A 23,445-nucleotide genomic window follows, 5' to 3' on the forward strand; every position below is an offset into this window, starting at 1 on the left:
GTTATAAAAAGGAACTAACAGGCCCGGCACTGGTGGTTCATGCCTGTAATCCTAGCTACTCTGGAGGCTGAGATCTGAAGATCACAGTTCAAAGCCAGCCCAGCACAAAAGTCTGTGAGACTTTTTTTTTCATATATTTTTATTGTAATTAATAGAAGGGTTACATTATATTCACCAGATGGTACATTACTTCTCATGTCTTAAAGTCTGTGAGACTCTTATCTCCAATTAACCACCAAAAAAACTAGAAGTGGCACTGTGGTTCAAAATGGTAGAGCAGTAGCCTTAAGCTGAAAAGCTCAGGGACATTGTGCAGGTCCAGAGTTCAAGACTCACACTGGACCACAAAAAAAAAGATGAATTAACATTTGAAAACAAAAGTATGTGGCTATGAGAGGAATAACCAAAACTGACATTTTCCAAGCTTCCCATATTCTTCACAAGGGGATTAAAACATGGCTTAACTTTAAACCTTTCTGGATATGTATGTATATATGTATGTGTGTGTGTATGTAATGTATATATATTTTGTATATATGGTAGAATTTCTAGGATAACCACAGAAAGAATAGCAAGAAACATAGAATAAGAAAATAAATCTTGGGGCTGGGAGTTTGGCCTAGTGGTAGAATGCCTGCCTAGCATGTAGCACAAAGACCCGGGTTCGATTCCTCAGTACCACATACATAGAAAAAGCCAGAAATGGTGCGGTGGCTCAGGGTAGAATACTAGCCTTGAGGAAAGCCCAAGGGACAGTGCTCAGGCCCTGAGCTCAAGCCCACGACTGGCAAAAAATAAATAAATCAATAAAAAGAAAATTTTAAAAAAGAAAATAAATCTTAAACAGCCAAGTGAAAAAGGAGAAAATGAAGCCTTCAAAAGGTGGGCAGTAGAAAACAGAAAGAAGAAAGTGTGATGGTAGAAAGAGGTTCCAAACATACTGCAATGTAAATGTAAACTTGGCAATTTAAAGACAGAGGTAAATAGATTTGTTAAAGATCCAACTGTATGCTCTTTCCAAGAGACATATTAAAGCTTAAAGGCATAAAATGCTTAAAAGTAAAAGATAGAAAAGTATATATCAAGAAGAAACGCTTGTGCTACTACATTAATACAAGATTAAATAGACTTTAAGAAAAAAGCATCATCAAGAAGAGAGGGGTAATACAATTACCAGGAATATATAACAATTTTTTCATTTCATTATTTTAACAAAATACTCTCAAAATATGTAAGGCAAAAAAGAGATAGAACAACAAGGAAAAAACTGACAAATTGACCATCAATAGCTGAATGTTAACATAGCTTTCCAATTACTGGTCAATCATGACCAGAAGAATGAGTTTAGATAAATATAATTTGAATAAGTTAACAAACTTGATAACACACATATGTATAACTGTATTCAACAATTAGAGAACACACATTCTTATAAAGCACATAGAAAACATTAAAAAATATTAGTCACATATTAAGCCATAAACAAGTCTCAATAAATTTCAAAAGAGTTCATCATACAGACCACATCATGTGACAATACTGCAATTAAGATAGGTTTCAATAACAAAGGTAGAAAATTTTAAATCGTCAACCATTTTGGAAATTCAAAAGCACATTACTGCATAACTCATGGATCAATGAAATAACTACATTGGCACTAATGAAGTACTTGGAAATGAACAGTAATAAAACCACTACATATCTGAATTTGTTGGAAAGGAATATTGAGAGGGTATCCTGTAAATGAGCAAACTAAATAAAGAAGAATTGAAAAATGCATGAGCTCGAAATCCAGTGTAAGAAGTCAGAAGAAAAACAACAGGATAAACCCAAAAAATGTGGATGGAAGGAGGTCAAAAAAAATAAGAGCCGAAATTAAAGAAATAGAGAACAAAGACACAATGGAGAGGAGGAGCAAAGCTAAAAGTTGGTTCTTAGAAAAGACTAATAAGATAGACAAGCCTCTGGTGAGATTGATCAAGAAAAAAAGGGAGAAGGCACAAATCACCAGAATGAGCAATGAGAAAGGAGACATAGTTACAGATTATGTAGACTGCAGATGAAAAATAAAAGGAACTGTGTGTCAGTGTCTACAGACAAAAATGGACCAGTTCCTAGAAACTATAACTTAACAAATTGACACAAGAATCAACACAATTCTGAATAGTACTATAAGGACTCAAAGGGTTGAAGCAGTAGCTAAACTCTTCTTCACTCCAAAAGAATAATACAAAATAATAGCAAGGAAAACCTGCCAGGGGCTCACCTGTAATCCTAGCTACTCAGGAAGCTGTGAGTTGAAGATCAAGGTTCAAAGCCAGCCCAGGCAAGAAAGTTCAAGAGACCCTTGCCTCCAATTCACTACCCCCCACACACAAAAAATATAGCTAGAAGTGGAGCTTCTTTCCTGGACAGGAAACTCTGAAAGACACTGGTTATCAATTAACTACCCCCCCAAAAAGCTGAAAGTGGAGTTAAATGGTAGAGCACTAGGCTTGAGCACAGAAGCTGCAGGAGAGTACCCAGGCTTGGGTTCCAAGCCCCCAGGTCCAGCACAAAAACAACCCAAAGAAATGCCAAGCAGAATTTCTCAGGTGGTATATGGATTGCAGAAAGCTAGAGAGAGAAATGATCTCAGCCTGAACAGTGTTTATTAAAGTAGGAACTGAGGCAGTAGAAGCCCTAGGATGATAGCCTCCAATCTCTCTCTCTCTCTCTCTCTCTCTCTCTCTCTCTCTCTCTCTCTCTCTCTCTCTCTCTCTCTCTCTCTCTCTCTCTCTCTCTCTGTCTCTCTCTGTCTCTCGTCTCTCTCTCTCTCTCTCTCTCTCTCTCTCTCTCTCCTCTCTCTCTCTCTCTCTCTCTCTCTCTCTCTCTCTCTCTCTCTCTCTCTCTCTCCCCGTCTCCCTCTCTCTCCCTCTCCTCTCCCTCTCCCTCTCCCTCTCCCTCTCCCTCTCCCTCTCCCTCTCCCTCTCCTCTCCCTCTCCCTCTCCCTCTCCCTCTCCCTCTCTCTCTCTCTCTCTCTCTCTCTCTCTCTCTCTCTCTCTCCTTTTCTGGAGATCCTTACAAGTTTGTTCTTACTAAAGTGGGATCTGAAAAATTCCTCAGTAGCCTCTGTGGTAAGGAATACAAATTAAATAATATCCAACACAGGGACTGTTTTGTAGTAAATGTGCTAAACAGGCCAATGAAGTTCTCTAGCACCTGAGATGCCTCTTCAGTTGTCAGCTTCTGTAGTCTTCTGCTCACTGAGGTTCTGTGTTCCAGTCTCCAGGAAACACCATCCACAGCTCAAGTTGTGACTGGATGAGATGGGGATGATTGTGGAGAGGGCCAGTAAGGACTTTCTGGAAGGGGGTAGCTCCAGGCAGAAGTTCTGAAATTCTGTCTTCTCAGATTCTCAGATACTTCTATTCATTTGTAGTTGATGAGCCCTTTTAATGATGGCCAAGCTAGCTGCAGGGTGATGGTTCTAAATATGGTGTATGTTCTGCAAATAAGAGCTTCATTATTATCTTGAAATAGTTCATGAGAAAGATATCAACTGGCTTTGAAATCTACTTAATTAGCCTAAGAAATTTATTTTTTTATTGTAATTAATAAAAGGTTACATGATATTTGCCAGATAGAAGGTGCATTAATTCACATACATTGATACCCTTTCACATGTCTTAGCCTAAGAAATTTAACACTATTGTTGTCAGTGGAAAGGAAAAGCCATTGCACATGACATCAGCGAAATATTTTTGAACAACTTAAATATTGGACCACCTGGCAGAGATTGTGGCCTAGTGGTAGAGTGCTTATCTAGCATGCACAAAGCCCTGGATTTGATTCCTCCATATCACATACACAGAAAAAGCTGGAAGTGCTACTGTGGCTCAAGTCATAGAGCGCTAGCCTTAAGAAAGCTCTAGGACAGTGCCCAGGCACTGAGTTCAAGCTCCAGGACTGGCAAAAAATGTTTTATCATCTATTTGGCTTAAAGAAAGATTATATTTGGTGATGGTGGCTATTAGGGATTTGAAGAAAATACTATTACAAAGAATTGGTTAGGACTTGTTTGTAGCCATTTCTACCATAAAACCATATATAAAACAAACATGGAAGCAACTTCAAGTCTCTGATTTCAAAATATGATAAGATATTTTTTGGTTGGTCATGGGACTTGAACTCTGTGCCTGGGCACTGTTCTGAACTCTTCAGCTCAAGGCTACTACCCTACCCCTTGAAGCACAACCCAACTTCCAATTTTCTAGTGGTTAATTGGAAATAAGAGTCTCATGGACTAGAGTGCCCTGGCTGGCTTTGAACCATGATCCTCAGATTTCAGCCTTCTGGGGAGCTAGAATTACAGGCATGAGCCACCAAGCCCAGCAAAAAGATTTTAGTTTAGAAGTTTAACAGTAGCCCGGCACTGGTGGCTCATGCCTGCAGCTACTCAGGAGGCTGAGATCTGAGGATTATAGTTCGAAGCCCACCCACAGAAGGAAAGTCTGTGACACTGTCATTTGCAATAAACTAATCAGAAAAGGCCAGAAGTAGCACTGTGGCTCAAGCGATAGAGCACTAGTTTTGAGCACAGAGAAGGTCAGAGACAGCGCCCATACCCTGAGTTCAATCCCCAGGACCAACCCCCCCCCCCAAAAGCTTACTACTAACTCAAAATACTCTTGGAATGTGGCTTAGTGGTAGAGTGCTTGCCTAGCATGCATGAAGCCCTGAGTTTGATTTCTCAGCACCACATAAATAGAAAAAGCCTGAAGTCCCACTATGGCTCAAGTAGTAGCAAAAAGAAGTTCAGAGACAGTGCTTAGGTTCCAAATTCAAGCCGCAGGAATAGCAAAAAAAATTGAAATGAAAAAGGAAAACACAACAAAATGGTTTTAAAGCATAGTTTCTGAAGTTGTAGCGTCGTCCAGAATATTGTAAAGGAAAGCCCACATAATCTGATTTATTCTTTTCTTTTGGGGTGGAAGGGCCTTGAACTCAGGGCCTACGCACTGTCCTTGGACTAGCGCTCTGCAACTTGAGCCACAATTCCACTTGCAGCTTTTTCTGTGTATGTGGTATGAAGAAATTGAACCCAGGGCTTTGTGCATGCTAGGCAAGCACTATACCACTAGGCCATGCTCCTGGCCCCAAGAATTTATTTTAAATACAAAGGTATATTGTGATTAGAGTTAGAAAGATTCTACATCATAAAGTATTTTCAAACTACTCTACCAATAGGCTACGCTCCTGGCATAATCTGATTCATTCTGTGGCAACAGCAGAACCTTTAAGGTCAAACGCAAATGAGGACCGCATGAGAAAAGAAAAATTAAAGGTCAGTCTTGCTTATGGATACAAATACAAAATTCTAAACCACAAATAAACCCAATTCAGTGCTATACGAAAAGATAAAGGTCATAGCCAAGTTATGTTTACACCAGAAATGTAAAGTTGTTCTATTATGAAGGAAAATCTTAATTAATATTTACCATGCTAAGAAATTATTGGAGAAAAAACTTTCCACAATCATCCTAGGAAATAGAAAATCAGGGGCCGGGAGTTTGGCCTAATGGTTAAAGTGCTTGCCTAGCATGCACAAAGACCCGGGTCGATTCCTTGGTACCACATATATAGAAAAAGCCTGAAGTGGTGTTGAGGCTCAAGTGGTAGAGCTCTAGCCTTGAGAAAATCCAAGGACAGTGCTCAGGCCCTGAGCTCAAGCCCAGGACTGGCACATTATGAAAAATAATAAAAAAGTTCTTACACAGAAATAAGACAAAGTAAGAAAACTAGATAAAACCTTTAGAAACTGAAGCCGGGCACGGGGGCTCATGCCTGTAATCCTAGCTGCTCAGGAGGCTGAGATCTGAGGATCGTGGTTCAAAGCCAGCCTGGGCACTAAAGACCCTAAGACTCTTATCTCCAATTAACCTCTAGAAAATGGGAAGTGGGGCTGTGGATCAAGGGAAGGGGGTTAACCTTGAGCTGCAGAGCTCAGGGAAAATGCTCAGGCCCAGGGGAAGGGAGGTAGCCTTGAGCCGAAGAGCTCAGGGACAGCGCCCAGGCCAAAGTTTAAGCCCCAGGAATCCTCCCCCCCAAAAAAGTATACAAAATGACATCAAATACTATTTGTAGCCAAGCGCAGTAGCTCACGCCTGTAATCCTATCTACTCAGAAGGCTGAGATCTGAGAATCGCGGTTCAAAGCCAGCCTGGGCACAAAAGGAACTGAGACTTTTTTTTTGCCAGTCCTGGGCAATGAACTCAGGGCCTGAGCACTGTCCTTGTTCTTTCTCAAGGCTAGAGCTCTACCACTTGAGCCTCAGCACCATTTCTGGCTTTTTTCTATGTATGTGGTACCAAGGAATTAAACCCGGGTCCTCGTGCATGCTAGGCAAGCACTCTACCACTAGGCTAAACTCCAGGTCCAGGAACTGAGACTTTTATCTCCAATTAACCTCTAGGAAATGAGAAGTGAGGCTTAGATCAAGGGTAGGGAGGTAGCATTGAGCTGAAGAGCTCAGGGACAGTGCCAAGGCCCAGAGTTCAAGCCCCATGACCCCCCCTAAAAATACACCATTTGTGTGGGGGGTGCACGTTCGTGCACACCCATACCCCCACACATAGGTGCATGAAACTTGACTACAGGGCTTTGCTTCCTTCTTTAGCTTTTTCTGTTCAAGGCTGGAGCTCTCCCACACCTCCCCTTCCAGTTTTTACTGGTTAGTTGGAGGTGAGAGTCTCAAGTACTTTCCTCACTACCACATGAGCCATAGCTCTACTGGCTTTTTTTTAATTTTTCTTTTTCTGTTTTGGCCAGTCCTTGGGTTGAACTCAAGGCCTGAGCACTGTCCTTGGACTTTCTCAAGGCTAGAGCTCTACCACTTGAGCCACAGCACCACTTCTGGCTGTTTCTGTGTATTTGGTACTGAGGAATCAAACCTGGGCAAAAAACTAAAGTACTGTACCCAGGTCTTAAGTACCACTTAAGCCATACCTCCACTTCTAGTTTTTGGTGGTTAACTGGAGGTGAGAGTCTCATGGATTTCCTTGCCTGGGCTGGCTTTGAACCCCTATCATCAAATCTTAGCCTCGTGAGTGTCTACGATTAAAGACTTGAGTCTACCAAAGCAAAGATATGGAACCAACTCAGATGCCCCTCAGCTGATGAATGGATCAACAAGATGTGGTATTTATACACAATGGAATTCTATGCTGCCATCAGAAAGAATGACATCACCCCATTTGTAAGGAAATGGAAAGACTTAGAAAAATCATATGAAGTGAAGTAAGCCAGACACAAAGGAACATAGGCTCAATGGTTTCCCTCATTTGTCATAATCAGTATAAACGTTGGAATCTTCTAGCAGAGGATTACAATAGGGCAAAACCTAGATACATAAGGGCATATAAGATAAGGCTAAATGTAAGGATGTCCAGGATATGGAAACAAGAGCCATATAATGTGTGATTGTTGTTCTTAATGTACTATGTTATTTCCCATCTCTTTTGTTGTCCCTTGGTTATTCTCATATTATTATAGTATCTTACCTTTTTTCTGGTATATTGTATATATGTTTTTTTTATTTATTTGAAATAGGATAGGGAAGGGGGGAAAACCAAATGAGGAGAGGGGGTGGAGGGAGGGAAATGGGGACAAAAATATGAGAAGGGATATCAATGTTTGTAAAGAAATGCACCTTCTATTTGGCGAATATAATGTAATCCTTCTATTAATTACAATAAAAATTAAGAAAAAAAGGCTTGAATTACTAGTATCAGGCTAGTTTTGATAAATACACCAGACTGAGGAATACATAGGAACTCTGTAAGCTATTTTTACTAGCTTTTCTGTAAATCTAAAATTAGTCCAAAATGAAAAAAAAAACTGCAAACAATAGTTTATGTGAAAGGGGAGGATCATGATTCCAATCCAGTCATGGCAGTAAAGTCCATGAGACTCAGTCTTAATGGGGGTAAGCTGATCCAGGGCCTGTCATCTCATCAATAACATGAAGCTTAAAATAGGTGGCTCATAGTCCAGGCACATAACTGGGCAGGAAGTAACACTCTATCTCAAAAGTAACAACTGCAAGCTGGGTGCCAGGGGCTCACATCTGTACTCCTCGCTACTTAGGAGGGTGAGATCTGAGGATCAAATCTTGAAAGCCAGCATAAACAGAAAAGTCTGTGAGACTACTATCTCAAAAAGAAGCAATAACAACAACAAAACCACTCACGGGTCAGGAGTTTGGCCTAGTGGTAGAGTGTTTGCCTAGCATGCATGAAGACCTGGGTTTGATTTCTATGTATGTACCACATACATAGAAAAAGCCATAATTGGTGCTATGGCTCAAGGGGTAGGGCTCTAGCCTTGAGAAAGCCCAAGGATAGTGTATAGGCCTTGAGTTCAAGCTCTGGGATTGCAAAAAAAAAAAAACACTCAGAAAAAGCTGGAAGTGGCACTGTGGCTCAAGTGGTAGAGCACTAGCCTTTAACACAAAGAGGCTTGGGGACAGTGCCCAGGCCCTAATTTCAAGCCACAGGACCAGAACAAACAGTGCAAATAGGCACTGGTGACACACCTTTAATCCTCGCTACTCAAAGGGGATGAGATCTAGGGATCAGCACATGAAGCCAGCCCAGGCAGGAAAGTCAGCGAGACTCCAATTAAACACCACACAACCAGAAGCAGAGCTGTAGCTAAAATGATGGAGTGCTAGCCTTGAGCAATAAAGCTCAGGGACAGTTCCCAGGCTCTGAGTCCAAGCCCTGTGACCGACAGAAACAAAAAACAAAATACTGAAAACAAGGCTAGTAGCATGACCACCAAACACGAAACTCTGAGTGTAAATCCCAACTCAATAAAATTCGATAAAAATTATATGTGGCCAGGTGCAGTGGCTCATGCCTGTAATGCTAGCTACTCAGGAGGCTGAGATCTGAGGATCTTGGTTCAAAGCCATTCTGGGCACTAAAGACCATGAGATTCTTATCTTCAATTAATCATTTGAAAACCGGAAGTGGCACTGTGGCTCAAGGGTTAGGGTGATAGCCTTGAGCTGAAAAACCTCAGGGACAACTCTCAGGCTCAGAGTTCAAGTCCCATGGCTGACCAAAAAAAAATGTGCAGAAAGGGATCTGTGGCTTAAATGGTAGAGTGCTAGCCTTGAGCACAAAAACTCAGGGACAACACCCAGGCCCACTACTGGCAAAATAAAAGACTTAAATGTGCAAAACATAACAACAGTTCTGTAATAGAAGAGGAAATGTGTGGTTCTGTGACAGAAGAAGAAATGTGTGGCCATAAGTTATGAAAATGATTCTGATAACCACATTTTTAACTGGAAAAATGCTAATTAAGTCTATTGTATAAAATAATGTCACACTCACTATGATGACAAAAAATGAGTGACTGCCAAATACCAGTTGCTCACACTTATAATTTTGGCTACTCAGTAGGCTGAGATCTGAAGATACTGGTTCAAACATAGCCTAGGCAAACATTTCTGTGAGACTCTTTACCTCTAGCCAGCAAAAACCTGTAAGTGGAAATGTAACTCAAATGGTAGAGCAACAGCCTTGAATAAAAACAAACCAGGAAGAGGCCCGGTGCTTAAGCCTCAGTACAGGCACATATAGACACACACACAAAAAAAATTACTGAGAGGGGCCGGGAGTTTGGCCTAGTGATAGAGTGCTTGCCTAGCATGCACGAAGACCCGGGTTCGATTCCTCGGTACCACATACTTAGAAAAAGCCAGAAGTGGTGCTGAGGCTCAAGTGGTAGACTTCTAGCCTTGAGAAAAATCCAAGGACAGTGCTCAGGCCCTGAGCTTAAGCCCAGGACTGGCAAAAAATAAAAATAAAAATAAATTACTGAGAGCCAGGTACTGTGGCTCACATCTGTAATCCTAGCTACTCAGTAGGCTAGATCTGAGGCTCATGGTTCAAAGCCAACCCTGGCAAGAAAATCTGTGAGACTCTTATCTCCACTAAACCACCAGAAGTACAGGAATTGGTGCTGTGGCTCAAAGTGGTAGAGTGCTGGCCTTGAGAAAAAAGCTCATGGCCGGGCCCTGAGTTCAAGCCCCACGACTGACAAAAAAAATGTGAGGCAATATTGAGTATAAGGGTGCAAATCACTAGATTCTCTTATTTATTGCTAAAAGCAGTTTAATTTGGGATCTTTTTGAATACTTGGGCAGAATCCTGGCAAGATGAACTTTTTATATGTCCTATTATGCAGCAACTCCATTTCTAGTTATATAATTAGAACAATGGCTCATGTGTGGGTAGCAGGAGATGTACAAGAATATTCATTGTTCATAAGAACAAAAAGATGGAAAAGACTCAAATGTCCATCAACAGATAGAGGGATAATGTATTTTATGGTCATCCCAAAAATATTATACACCATTGATAAGAAACAACTACATAATGGGCTGGGAGTTTGGCCTAGTGGTAGATTGTTTGCCTAGCATGCACGAAGACCCGGGTTCAATTCCTTGATACCACATACATAGAAGAAACAACCACCTGCAACACCAGAAGTAAATCCTAGAAATAGACTATTTAGTGAAAAGGAAATTACAGAAGACCACAAACCAAATGATAACATATTGTGGGTATGTGTGCTGGTTTTGGGGCTTGAACTCAGGTCCTAGATGCTGTCCCTGAGTATTTTCACTCAAGGTTAGGAGAGACACTTGATCTCAGTGCCACTTCTGGAATTTTGGTTGTTAATTGAAGATAAGAGTCACATGAACTATTCTGCTTGGGCTTGCTTTGAACCATGATCCTCAGAGTTCAATTTCCTGAGTAGCTAGGATTACAAGCATGAGCCATCAATTTTTGGCTAGAAGGATGCTATTTTTAGAAAGCTCACAACCACAGCAAATACATGATACATTTGGTAAACATTCCCATGAACATGAAAAAATATCCTATACAAATGGAATCATGCTATTCAGTATACACTATGTGGAAAATGACCTATGTGAATTGTGAATCAGATGGGAAGGGACAACTGGGGGAAAGTGAAAGAAGGGGTAAAATTGTCCAAAAAAGAAATGTATTCATTATATGACTAATGAAATGGTAACCCCTCTGTGTAACATAATAACAATAAAATTATATTTATACATATATATATGACACCAATAAAATTATATTTTAAAAACAAGAGCAGGGCGCGTCGCATGCACAAAGCCCTGGGTTCGATTCCTCAGCACCACATACACAGAAAACGCCAGAAGTGGTGCTGTGGCTCAAGTGGCAGAGCACTAGACTCGAGCAAAAAGTGTCCAAGGACAGTGCCCAAGCCCTGAGTTCAAGCCCCAAGACTGGCCAAAAAAAAAAAAATCCAACCTATTTTTACAGTACTGTAATGAAACAAATGTCAAGTTGCTTTGATGTCTAGATAAATAAAATACTTGATTTATCTTCTTAACCCCCCCAAAAAAAGAGCAGGGGCTGGTTATATTTTAAAAACAAGAGCAGAGGCCAGGAGTATGGCCTAGTGTAGAGTGCTTGCCTAGAATACACAAAGCCCTAGGTTCGGTTCCTCGATACCACATACACAGGAAAAAACCAGAAGTGGTACTGTGGCTCCAGTGGCAGAGCGCTAGCCTTGAGCAAAAAGTGTCCAAGGACAGTGCTCAGGTCGGAGCTCAAGCCTCAGACTGGCAAAAAACAAATAAGCAAACAAACAAACAAAACACCACCACTACAACAAGCAAGAACAAAAGGTGTAATTACTTCCTCCTATAATCCTAACTAATGAGGAAGCTAAGAACTGCAATTTGAAGCCAGGCTAGGCAGGCAAGTTCATGAGACAAATCCTAAACTATCATGTCCAATTAACCAGCAAGAAGCCAGAAGTGGAGGTGTGGCTTAAGTAGTAGAGTACCTGCTTTGAGCAAAAGAGCTAAGGGACAGCACCTAATCCCTGAGTTCAAGTTCCTGTGCCAGCTCATATATACACAAAAAAGAAAAGGACAATGTTAAGCAAAAGACTTAAGAGTGAGGCTAAGCCAGGCACTGGTGGCTCATGCCTGGAATCCTACCTACTAAGGAGGCTGAGATCTCAAGAGCAAGGTTCAAAGAGCAGGAAAGTTCAAGAGACTCTTATCTTACACTAACCGCCAGAAAACTGGAAGTAGTGTTGTGGCTCAAAGTGAAAGACTGCTAGCCTTGAGTTAAAGTAGCTCAGGGACAGTGCCTAGGTCCTGAATTCAAGCCTTATGGCCAACAATAACAACAAAAAAAAGAGTTAGCCTGGCACTGATGGCACATACCTGTAACCCTAGCTAGTGAGGGGACTGAGATATGAGAATCACTGTTCAAAGCCCAAGCAAAAACCATTTGGAAGTAGGGCTCAAGTGCCAGTGTACTGGCCTTAAGTGGAAGTAAAAGACTATGAGTTCAAGCCTCAGTACCAGCAAACAAAAACAAAATCTTAAAAAAAAACTCTGATGATTAACCAAAGACAAAGGATGAGCTGAAAAAAAAATCGCATGCTCAATACACTACTGAATTTTATTAAGGCAGTGGTGTTTGTGGTATTTTACTTGTAGGTAGTCCCTTTCTGAACTTCCTTCCCTCTAGCTCAGAGGTACAGTAGCAAAGAGTTAATCAAGTTTCAAACAACAGATGAAGTGTGAAAAGGATCAATTGATCAGTAGAGTTATAACTACAAACATTTGTATACCTGACATTGGCACACTTAAATATAAAAAGCAAATCTATCAACAGACCTGAAGCAAGATATATTGTAATCATAATAATACAGGATTTGAGTACCTCAATTGCAGCAATGGAAGATCAGCCAGACAGAAAAATCAATAAGGAAACAGCAGACTTAAACTATACTTTAGACCTAATAGATCTATGTATTTACACCCCAGCCCCAAGAGAAAAGATCTTAAGCATTTATTTTAATCTCTCCCAAATGAAAAGTATGTGAAATAAAGCAGATACTAAATAGCTTCATACTGTTTATACTAAAATATGTTATCAAATGAAAATAAATATACACTGGCTCATGTCTGTAACACTAGCTAGTGGAATGAAGAAAATCAGTAAGGAAAATTGCAGCTTGAGATTAGCCTTAACCAAAGGAAAAAATTCACCAGACGCCCATCTCAATCAATGACAGTTTGGCATGCTGGTGTATGTATGCCTGTTCATCTCAGATACATGAGAAACCTAAATAGGGGGATCACTGTCCAGGTCAACTTGAAGATTTGTGCAAGATACTACTAAAAAAATGAATGGGAGCCATGAGTTTGGCCTAGTGGTAGAGTGCTTGCCTAGCATGCATGAAGACCGGAGTTCAATTCCTCGGTACCACGTACATAGAAAAAAGCCAGAAGTGGTGCTGAGGCTCAAGTGGTAGAGCTCTAGCCTTGAGAAAGTCCAAGGACAGTGCTCAGGCCCTGAGCTCAAGCCCAGGACTGGCAAAAAACAAACAAACAAACAAAAACACCAAAAACTAAAAAAAAAAAAAAAAGAACGAATGCAGCTGTGTGTCCATGGCTTGTTCCTGTAATCCTAGCTTCTTAGGAGGCTAGGATCTAAGGATCACAGTTAGAAGCCAGTCTGGACAGCAAAGTCCATGAGACTCTTATCTCCAATTATCCACTCAAAAGAGAGCCAAAAGTAGAGATATGGCTCAAGTAATAGAGTGATAACCTTGAGACTCAGTGCCACTTCTGGTTTTCTGGTGATTAATTGGAGATAAGATCTTTTTTTTTTGCCAGTCCTGGGCTTGAGCTCAGGGCCTGAGCACTGTCCTTGGATTTTCTCAAGTCTAGAGCTCTACCACTTGAACCTCAGCACCACTTCCGGCTTTTTTCTATGTATGTGGTGCCGAGGAATTGAACCCGGGTCCTCGTGCATGCTAGGCAAGCACTCTACCACTAGGCCAAACTCCCAGCCCCTGGAGATAAGATCTTACAGACTTTTTAGTGCCCGGGCTGGATTTGAATCACGATCCTCAGATCTCAGCCTCTAGAGTAGCTAAGATTACAGGCTTGAGCCACCACACCCAGATCGCCTCCGGCTTTTTCTTTTGCATGTGGTACCGAGGAATCAAACCCACAGCTTTGTGCATGCTAAGCAAACACTCTACCAATAGTCCATGCTCCTGGCCCCAAAATGGTGTTCCCCTAACATTTTTTGGGGGGGGGTGTCAGTTATGGTGCTTGAACTTTGCCTGGATGCTGTCTTCAGCTCAAGGATAGTGCTCCTCCACTTTCAGCCACAGGGCTACTTAATTTTTTTAAAGAATGAATAGACATCCACAGACTAAAGGAGGCACATTGGGTCATAAGCAGCTGAGCACCAGTGGCTCGTGTCTCATCCAAGCTACTCAGGATGCTGAGACCCTGAGGATTAGGATTCAAAGCCAGCTTAGACAGAGAAGTCTGCAAGATTTCATCTCCAATTAACCAAAAAAAATGCTGAACTGTGTCCCAACTCAAATGGTAGAGTGTCAGTTGTAAGGAAGAGAGCCAAATGAGCACAAGGCCCTAAGTTCAAGTCCAAGATGGGAAAGAAGGAAGGAAGGAAGGAAGGATTGGTTCTATTTCTATACATTAGCAAGAATGAGAAAATCAAATCAAGAAAAAAAATCCATCAAAAATTTAATGCGCCTGGAGTGTGGCCTAATGGTAGAGTGCTTGTCTAGCATGCACAAAACCCCAGGCTCAATTGCTTGGTACCACATATACAGAAAAAGCCAGAAGTGGTGTTGTGGTTCAAAGGTTAGAGCTCTAGCCCTGAGAAAGCCCAAGGACAGTACTCAGGCCCTGAGTTCAAGCTCCAGGGCTGGAAAAAATATATAATGCCTAAGAATGGTATTAAAGATGTGCAAGACTTGTCGAAAACTACATGACTCAAAATACAAAAATTTAAATAAACAGAGAGACAGTTCATGTTCATGGACTGGAAGACAACATTGTTAAATGACAAATTCTCTTTACATTAATTCAATACAATTCCTACAAAGATTCCAGCTAAGAAGAAATGGCCAGCCGGGAGTTTGGCCTAGTGGTACAGTGCTTACCTAGCATGCATGAAGACCCGGGTTGATTCCTCGGTACCACATACATAGCAAAAAGCCGGAAGTGGTGCTGAGGCTCAAGTGGTAGAGTGCTAGCCTTGAGAAAATCCAAGGACAGTGCTCAAGCCCTGAGCTCAAGCCTAAGACTGGCAAAAAAAAAAAAAGAAATGGCCAAACGGAACATAAAATCCATATAGACATTCCAGGGCCTCACCGTAGCCTAAATAATCTTTACAAAGGAAAACAAAATTGGAAAAGTCATCTTCCCTAATTTTAGCTACTCAGAAGACTGCGCTCTGAGGATCAAGGTTTGAAGTCAGCCTAGTTTGTCTCTTTGCTCCAGTTAACCAGCAAAAATCCAGGGTGGAAGTATGGTTCAAGTGGTAGAGTGCCAACCTTGAGCAAAAAAGCCAGGTAAGAAAGCTAGGCTCTGAGTTCAAGCCCCAGTATAGACACACAAGAAATGAAATGAAACAGAGATAAGGGAGGGGAAGAGGAAGGAGAAGGAGGAGAGGGGAGGGAAGAGAAGGGAGCAGGGAGGGAAAAGGAGAGGAGAGGAGGTTAAGCAGTGATGGGCAGATATCATGGAGTTTACTTATACAAATTAGGATAGCTGTGATAGCACTAGGTGATATAATCTTATGGGACCACTGTTATATTTCTGGTCCATTGTTGGCCAAAACATTATTATGCTCACAAGACTGTAAGAAAAGTGGAGAAGCCTGCTAGGCATCCCTCTGAACAAGTAGGCAAAGTAAACAAAATTAGTATTGGGACAGAATGACATCACAATATGTCCTTTGTGTGACAATCCTTCTGTGGCATTCTTGCCAAAATTACATTAAGTTGAATCAAGTCACAGTGAAGCTTCAGACAAACCTAAAATCTACAAATAATGGTTCAGGATTCTATAAAAGAATCAAAATCAAGGGGCCGGGAGTTTGGCCTCGTGGTTAAAGTGCTTGCCTAGCATGCACGAAGGCCCGGGTTCGATTCCTTGGTACCACATACATAGAAAAAAGCCGGAAGTGGTGCTGAGGCTCAAGTGGTAGAGCTCTAACCTTGAGAAAGTCCAAGGACAGTGCTCAGGCCCTGAGCTCAAGCCCAGGACTGGGAAAAAAAAAAGAAAAAGAATCAAAATCAAGTAAGAAAAACAACAACCCAAAGCCAAGCACTGGTGGCTCACACCTATAATTCTAGCTATTCAAGAAGCTGAGATCTGAGGATCCTAGTTCAAAGCCAGTCTGAGCAGGAAAGCCCATGAGACTCTTATCTCAAATTAACCACCAGAAATTGGAAGTGACACTATGGCACAAAGTGGTGAGTGCTAGCCTTGAGAAATAAAGTTCAGGGACAGTGCCTAGGCCCTGAATTCAAGCCCCATGACTGACAAAAAACAAACAAACAAAGAAAAACCCTAGGAAAAGTTCCAGATTGAAAGTGACTAAGGTGATGTGACTAAAGGCAATTTACAACTCTGAATTAGATCGTAAAAAAAAATAGTGGGGCCTGGAGTTTGGCATAGTGGTAGAATGCTTGCCTAGCATTCATGAAGACCCAGGTTCAAATCCTGGGAACTACATACATAGAAAAAATGCCGGAAGTGGTGCTGAGACTGAGTTGGCAGAGCTCTGGCCTTGAGAAAGTCCAAGGGCAGTGCTCAGGCCCTGAGCCCAAGCCCAGGACTGGCAAAAAATATAGTACTGGAAAAACAGATGAGGGGCTGGGACTGTGGCTTGGTGGTAGAGTGCTTGCCTATTATGCACAAAGCCCTAGATTTGATTCCTCAGCACCACATACACAGAAAAAGGCAGATATGGCTCAAGGGGTAGACTGTTAGCCTTGAGCAAAAAGAGACAATGCTCAGGTCCCGGCTTCAAGTGCCAAGACTGGTTAAAAAAATAGATGAAGCATAAGTAAAAGCTATACTTTTGCTATTGATATTGTACTAATGTTAATTTTGTATTGTTTTTCTGCCTTGTGCTTGTTGGTCAATGCTCTGTCACTTATAACATGACCCCAAAAATCTTTTTGCTATTTGGAGTTTGTTTTTCAGATAGGGTCTCCCAATTTTGCCTGAAAGACTTGGCTTCTACCTCCATTTCCCATAAATGGGATGCTGGGATTCTAGACATGTACCGCAACACCAGCACACCTAGCTTGTTTTCCTTTTTGTTGTTGTTTGATTTGGTGCCAGTACTGGGGCTTGCACTCAGGGTGTGACATTCGGCGTTTGTGTTCTTTACTCAAGGCTGGTGTTTTACCAACTGATGCCACAGCTCCAATTCTAGCTTTTTGCTGGTCAACTGGAAATAAAAGTCTTACAAGCTTTTCTGCCTGGGCTGACTTTGAAAGTGAATCTCAAATCTCAGTCACTTGAGCAACTGGGATAACAGAAATGAGCCACTAGTGCCAGGCTAATTTTTGAGACGGGTGGGGAGGGGGAAGAGAGTCACTAAAAGACTCTCACAGACTTTCCTGCCTGGGTTGGTTTTAAACCAGGATCTTCAAATCTCAGCCTCCTGACTATTGTTTACTTCCTTCATTTTTTCTTCATACTTTGGGCATTTGAACACCTGTTGTACCCAACACCTTGTTTTTATAATATACATACATACATACAGACAGACAGACATATATACATGTTTGTTGTTGTTGGTCTTAGGGCTTGAACTCAGGGCCTGGGTGCTGTCCCTGAGCTTCTTTGTCTCACTGGTAATGCTGTACCACTTGAGCCACAGTACCACTTCTGGCCTTTTCTGAGTAGTTTATCAGAGATAAGAATCTCACAGACTTTCCTGCCCGGGGTGGCTTCAAACAGCAATCCTCTGATCTTAGCCTCTTGAGTAACTAGGATTAAGGCATGAGCCACCAGCACCTGGTTTCATATATTAGTTTATTCATTTGAAAAGCATTTCTTGGGAAGGTGCATGTACTAAGCACTGTTTTAGGTAATACAGAGCCATTGAGTAACAATTGATTGGGGAGTTAGACAATAAACAACAACCCTAACAAAGTAAATCATGTAATCGTGCATTGCATCATAATGTTGCAGTTAACTGTGATCTACAAATGAGACAGGGGCTCTATAAATTTATATCACCTACTGCCTAAATAGCAACTAATGCTTGTAATCTCAGTTACTTAGGAGTTGGAGATTGAGAAAAATTGAGATTCAAGGTCAACCAAGGAAGGAAGTTATGAATAAAGCCAAGTGCTGGTAACTGTAATCTTAGCTACTCAGGAGGCTGAGATCTGAGGATCATGGTTTGAAGCCAGCTCAGACAGGAAAACCTGTGAGATAACCACTAAAAGGCCAGAAGTAGAACTGTGACTCAAGTGGTAGAGTGCTAGCATTGAGCAAAATAAGCTAAAGGACAAGGCCAGGAGTGTGGCCTAGTGGTAGTGTGCTTGCCTAGCATATATGAAGCTCTAGGTTCCATTCCTTCGCACCACATACACAGAGAAAGTGGAAGTGGTACTGTGGCTCAAGTGGTAGAGCGCTAGCCTTGAGAAAGCTCAAATCCTGAGTTCAAGTCCTAGGACTGGCAAAAAAAGAAGCTAAAATCTAGTGCCCAGGCCTTGAGTTCAGGCCCCACAGGGCATACACACAGAAAAAGTTAATGAGAACCCATCTCAACAAATAAGCTGGGAAGTGCCTGTGACTGCCTGTAATTAATTGCAGAAGGCAGAGGTAGGAGGTTCACAGACCAAGACCAATCATGGGCAAAAACATAGGAAAGATTTTTGGATAAATAAAACTCTATACAAAACATAATTCAGGGCCGGGAGTTTGGCCTAGTGGTTAAAGTGCTTGCCTAGCATGCACAAGGACCCGGGTTCAATTCCTCCGTACCACATACATAGAAAAAAGCCAGAAATGGTGCTGGGGCTCAAACAGTAGAGCTCTAGCCTTGAGAAAGTCCAAGGACAGTGCTCAGGCCCTGAGCTCAAGCCCAGGACTGGCAAAAAAAACCATAATTCAAACAAAAAGGAGGGGATGGGTAGAGCACCTGCCTATCAAATGTGAGGTCAGGAATTAAAAACCCAATACTACAAAATTGTATAATATTATACACCTGTTACATATAATATATATATATATAAAATCACCTAGTGATGTTGTAGCTATCTTTAAGTAACACTCTATGATATTTGCATGATGATCAAACTGCCTAATTATGTATTATGCAAAACAGATTCCCATTGCCAAATAACATCTAACTGTGTTATATAAAAAGGTGATCACTTCTAGGAAAAATGAAAGCAGGTTTAAGGTTAGGGGAGACCTGCAATTTTTATTTTGTTTGTTGGTCGTGGGGCTTGAATTCTGGGCCTGGCTGCTGTCTCTGAGCTCTTCAGCGCAAGGCTACCGCCCTACGCCTTGAGCCACAGCACCACTGAGACCTGCAATTTTAAAGAGGATGGTCAAGGTAGACGGGGAAAAGTCTAGTACGAGGGTCCCTAAATGGAAGTGTGCCCTACTATGTTTGGGCAACATGAGGAGGCCATTATGGATGGAACAGGGAAAGGGAGACTGGGGGACAGGTGATCAAGGATTTTATACTGACTTTTCCAGAAATTCACCAAACATATAAACTGAGGGAAGATGATACATATTCTGTTTTTAGAATTTTATGGAAAATTGCCCATTACTTAGAAAAGCTGATTCATCCAACCTGTGGTTTGAGTCACCACTAAACACACATGGAACTGCTACAGTCACAGGGTCAAAGTATGTGCAGGCACGTGCAGGTATGTGCAAGAACATTTCATTATATCTTTAAGTGAAGTCACATCCTAGCCTATACATATTGAAATGTATACTGATTTGATACAAATTTTTCTTCCCTTATTTCTTCCTTATATTAAAATTAAGGCATTATATTGGTTCAAAGTCATAGATATACTTAATTTTCTATATACTTTATTTGAAAATAATGAAGGGGACATTCCAAGATGTATTATAAGCTGGGCACCAGTGGCTCACACCTGTAATTCTAGCTACTCAGGGGCTGAGATCTGAGGATCATGGTTGGAAGCCATCTCTGGCAGGAAAATCTTTGAGACTCTTCATTAACCACCAGAAAACCAGAAGTGGCTCTGTGGCTCAAGTGGCAGAGAGCTAGCCTTGAGCTGAAAAGCCCAGGTACAGTACCCAGGCCCAGAATTCAAGCCCCAAGACTACCACCAACAAATATACATATATATAATATATATGTATATATATACATAATATGTATTGTAAAAACGGGGTGTTGGCTACAACAGGTGTGTGAATATCCAAAGTATGGAGAAAAAAAGTGAACCCAGTAAGCAAAAGCCAGGATTTCAGGAGGCTGAGATTTGAAGATCCTGATTTGAAACCAGCCAAGCAGGAAAGTCTGTGAGAGTCTTTTCTCCAATTAACCACCAAAAAAGTAAGAAGCAGAGGTTGGGCTCAAGTAGTAGAGCAGCAGCCTTAAGAACGAAAGCTAAGGGATGGTACCCAGGCTGAGTTCAAACCCCAGTATTGTTGTACACACACACACACACACACACACACACACACACACACACGCACACACACACACATCAGGATGGGATGGGTATGGGAGGTTACTGATGGCTGAACACAAGTTTCAGGAGGGCTGAATGCAACAAGAAGACAAGAATGTGGGGATTCATATTATATAGGAAGACGAGCTATTTTTTTTAAGTGGCTTTTAGGAGCCAGGAGTTTGGCCTAGTAGTAGAGTGCTTGCCTAACATGCATGAAGACCTGGGTTTGATTCCTCAGTACCACCTACTGGAAAAGCCAGAAGTGGTGCTGTGGCTCAAGTGGTAGAGTACCAGCCTTAAGAAAGCTCAAGGACAGAGCTCAGGACCTGAGTTCAAGCCCCTGTATTAGCAAAAAAAAAGTGGTTTTAATTTAGGCTGGTCTGGTCCTCATCCTGGCTGTCTCTACAAGCTTATATGAGTGGACTGGGGAAGGTTTCCCTTCTCAATGGGAACAGAAGTAGCCAAAGGCTAGGTTCCATGATTTTAATTTTTATTTTTTGGCCAGTCCTGGGCTTGAGCTCAGGGCCTGAGCCCTGTCCTTGGACTTTCTCAAGGCCAGAGCTCCACCACTTGAGCCTCAACACCACTTCCAGCTTTTTTTTTCTATGTATGTGGTACCAAGGAATCAACCCAGGGTCTTCATGCGTGCTAGGCAAGCACTCTACCACTAGGCCAAACTCCCATTCTGGTTCCATGATTTTTTAACCCTGCTTTAATATCAGTTTTGTTATAGTGTCTGCCTAACCTCTTTAGGAATGGAAAAGACACAGATTTAAAACAGAATATCAAAGAAAGCCAAACATTGAGAAAGATTCAATTGGGGGTGGGGGTGTCAGACACAGACAAGTGGAAAACAAAGACAGAGACCAATAGAGACAACATTCTTTTCAATCAGGACAGTGAATATTTATTGAAAATTTTCTAGGGGCCCGGGGGCTGGGCAAAATAATGCACATGCATTATCTCAGGCAGAGATTATTACACCCCCATTTGGCAGATGATGAAACTGAGGCCCGGGTGCTCAAGGTTTCATGGCTACTTTCAACAAATCGAGTCAGGTTTTATTCAGCATCCTAGATCTGGGCTGTCTAGTATGTCTCGAGAGAAGGAGACAGACACTGGGGTGGGGTGGGGAGACATGGAGACAGAGGCACACAGACGATCACGTGAGCAGCAGACCTGCACAGAATTGTTTCCTAAGAGACTGCGCTGCGGGGGGAGCGCTGTGAAGAGGGGGGCGTTGCGGGGGGGAGGGCGCTGTGGACGGTGGACATGGGCAGTGGGTTCCGCAGGGTACTCACCTGGTTGCCTCTGGGGACCACAGAAACACTTGCCTTCCCTTTGCTACCTGAAGAGTCCTCAGCCATCCGCAGACCTAAGGTTGAGAGGCCGCCCAGGTAAAAGCGCGCCAGGCCCCACCCCTCACGCGTTCCAGACAGACCTCTACCCCCCTCCAATCCCCCCTCCTGCCAACTCCCCCCTTCATCCTGTCTTTAAGGTTTCTCACCAGATAGGTCCAGTAGTCGGCGCCGCCGCTCCGGTGCCAGAGACCTGCAGCTGGATCTCTCGAACCCACTAGATGCCTTCCTCCCGCTCGCTGAAGCGCGAGCGGGGTCAGGGGCCTCCAGCGCTAGCTAAGACTCCGCAGCTCCCATTGGAGGATACCCTGCTGCCTTCCCAGAGATTGGCTGGAAATTGAACATTTTCTTTTTACCCCTCCCCCTGCCCCCCCTCCCATTGGGATCCAAGCGGAAGAAAACTCCGCCCCCTCAGGGGTCTTTGATTGGTTTACTAGTCAAGCCCACCCGTTAATGGGATTGGTCAGGAAATAAGCCAATCCACATTGCTAGTCTATTGGACAGGTGGAGAGTGTGAGGGCAGGGGGCAGGATGGGAACACGCAGTCGCGAAGTCTGAAGCCAGGCCAGGTGCAAATCACCGAACCATCCCCTTCTTTGTCCCACACCTTGCCCTTCCATGGCTCTACTAAGACTCTGGCCCCAATTTCCTGTACTTTCACAGCCGCCTGCAGGGATTTCTGTGTCTGGTGACTCTTAATTTCCCTCCTCTTTTCTCCTTTCATCTCTCTTTGAGCCAATACTGGGGCTTTAACTCAAGGTTTCAAGTTCTTGACTGGATTTTTTTCACACTAGTGCTCTATCACTTGAGCCACACCTCCACTTCTGTCTTTTTGCTGGTTAATTGGACTTTAGAGTCTCATGAACTTTACTGCTCTGGCTGGCTTTGAACCACCATCTTCAGATTTCAGCTTCCCTAGTATTAGGATCACAGGAGAGAGACACCAGTGGTCAGGTTCACGTTTCTCTCTTGAGATGAGAATTACTCCAACCATAGAAGATGAAATATGGTGTATCACCCAGAAGCTCTTCTGCTACTTACTAAGATATTGGTCAAGTCCAACCTCATGAGGACCTTCAGTTTAACTGTATGAAATGGAGCCAGGGCATCAGTGGCTCATGCCTGTAATCCTAGCAACACAGGGAGCTAACTTCTGAGGAGTGCAGTTCGAACATAAAAGCCCATGAGATTCTTATCTCCAATTAGTCAGCAAAGAACCCAGAAGTGGAACTGTGGCTCACGGTGGTAGAGTGCTAGCCTTGAGCACAAAAACTTAGGACAGCACCCCAGGATCATCATACACCCCCACACACACACACAACCAGTGTGTGAAATGGCACTTTAACTCAGAGCCTGGGCACTATGTCTGACCTTTTGCTGCTGAAGACTAGTCTTTACCACTTGTGCCATAACTTCACTTCCAGCATTTTGGTGGTTAATTGAAGATAAGAGTCTCATGGAATTTTCTACCTGGGTTTTTTTTTGCCAG

The 23,445-nt window shown here is 42.4% G+C and overlaps 1 protein-coding gene and 1 long non-coding RNA gene across 2 annotated transcripts; both read right to left on the reverse strand.

Moving 5' to 3' along the window:
• Nucleotides 1-757: 757 nt before the first annotated feature.
• On the reverse strand, nucleotides 758-2,688 carry Kantr (KANTR integral membrane protein). The gene has a single exon (XM_090326261.1). The coding sequence runs from the start codon at nucleotides 2,033-2,035 to the stop codon at nucleotides 1,805-1,807; it is 231 nt and encodes a 76-aa protein (XP_090182387.1). The 5' UTR covers nucleotides 2,036-2,688; the 3' UTR covers nucleotides 758-1,804.
• A 334-nt stretch (nucleotides 2,689-3,022) lies between these two features.
• Nucleotides 3,023-22,186, reverse strand: LOC150040865 (uncharacterized). The gene is made up of 3 exons (XR_016533875.1): nucleotides 22,106-22,186; nucleotides 21,900-21,973; nucleotides 3,023-3,487 (listed from the first exon to the last, which is right to left on the reverse strand). It is a non-coding gene; the product is annotated as an uncharacterized LOC150040865 (long non-coding RNA).
• Nucleotides 22,187-23,445: the final 1,259 nt, after the last annotated feature.

Source organism: Megascapheus bottae, chromosome X, assembly GCF_031878675.1.
Source record: "Megascapheus bottae isolate mThoBot1 chromosome X, mThoBot2.hap1, whole genome shotgun sequence".
In the NCBI taxonomy this organism is placed as follows: domain Eukaryota; kingdom Metazoa; phylum Chordata; class Mammalia; order Rodentia; family Geomyidae; genus Megascapheus; species Megascapheus bottae.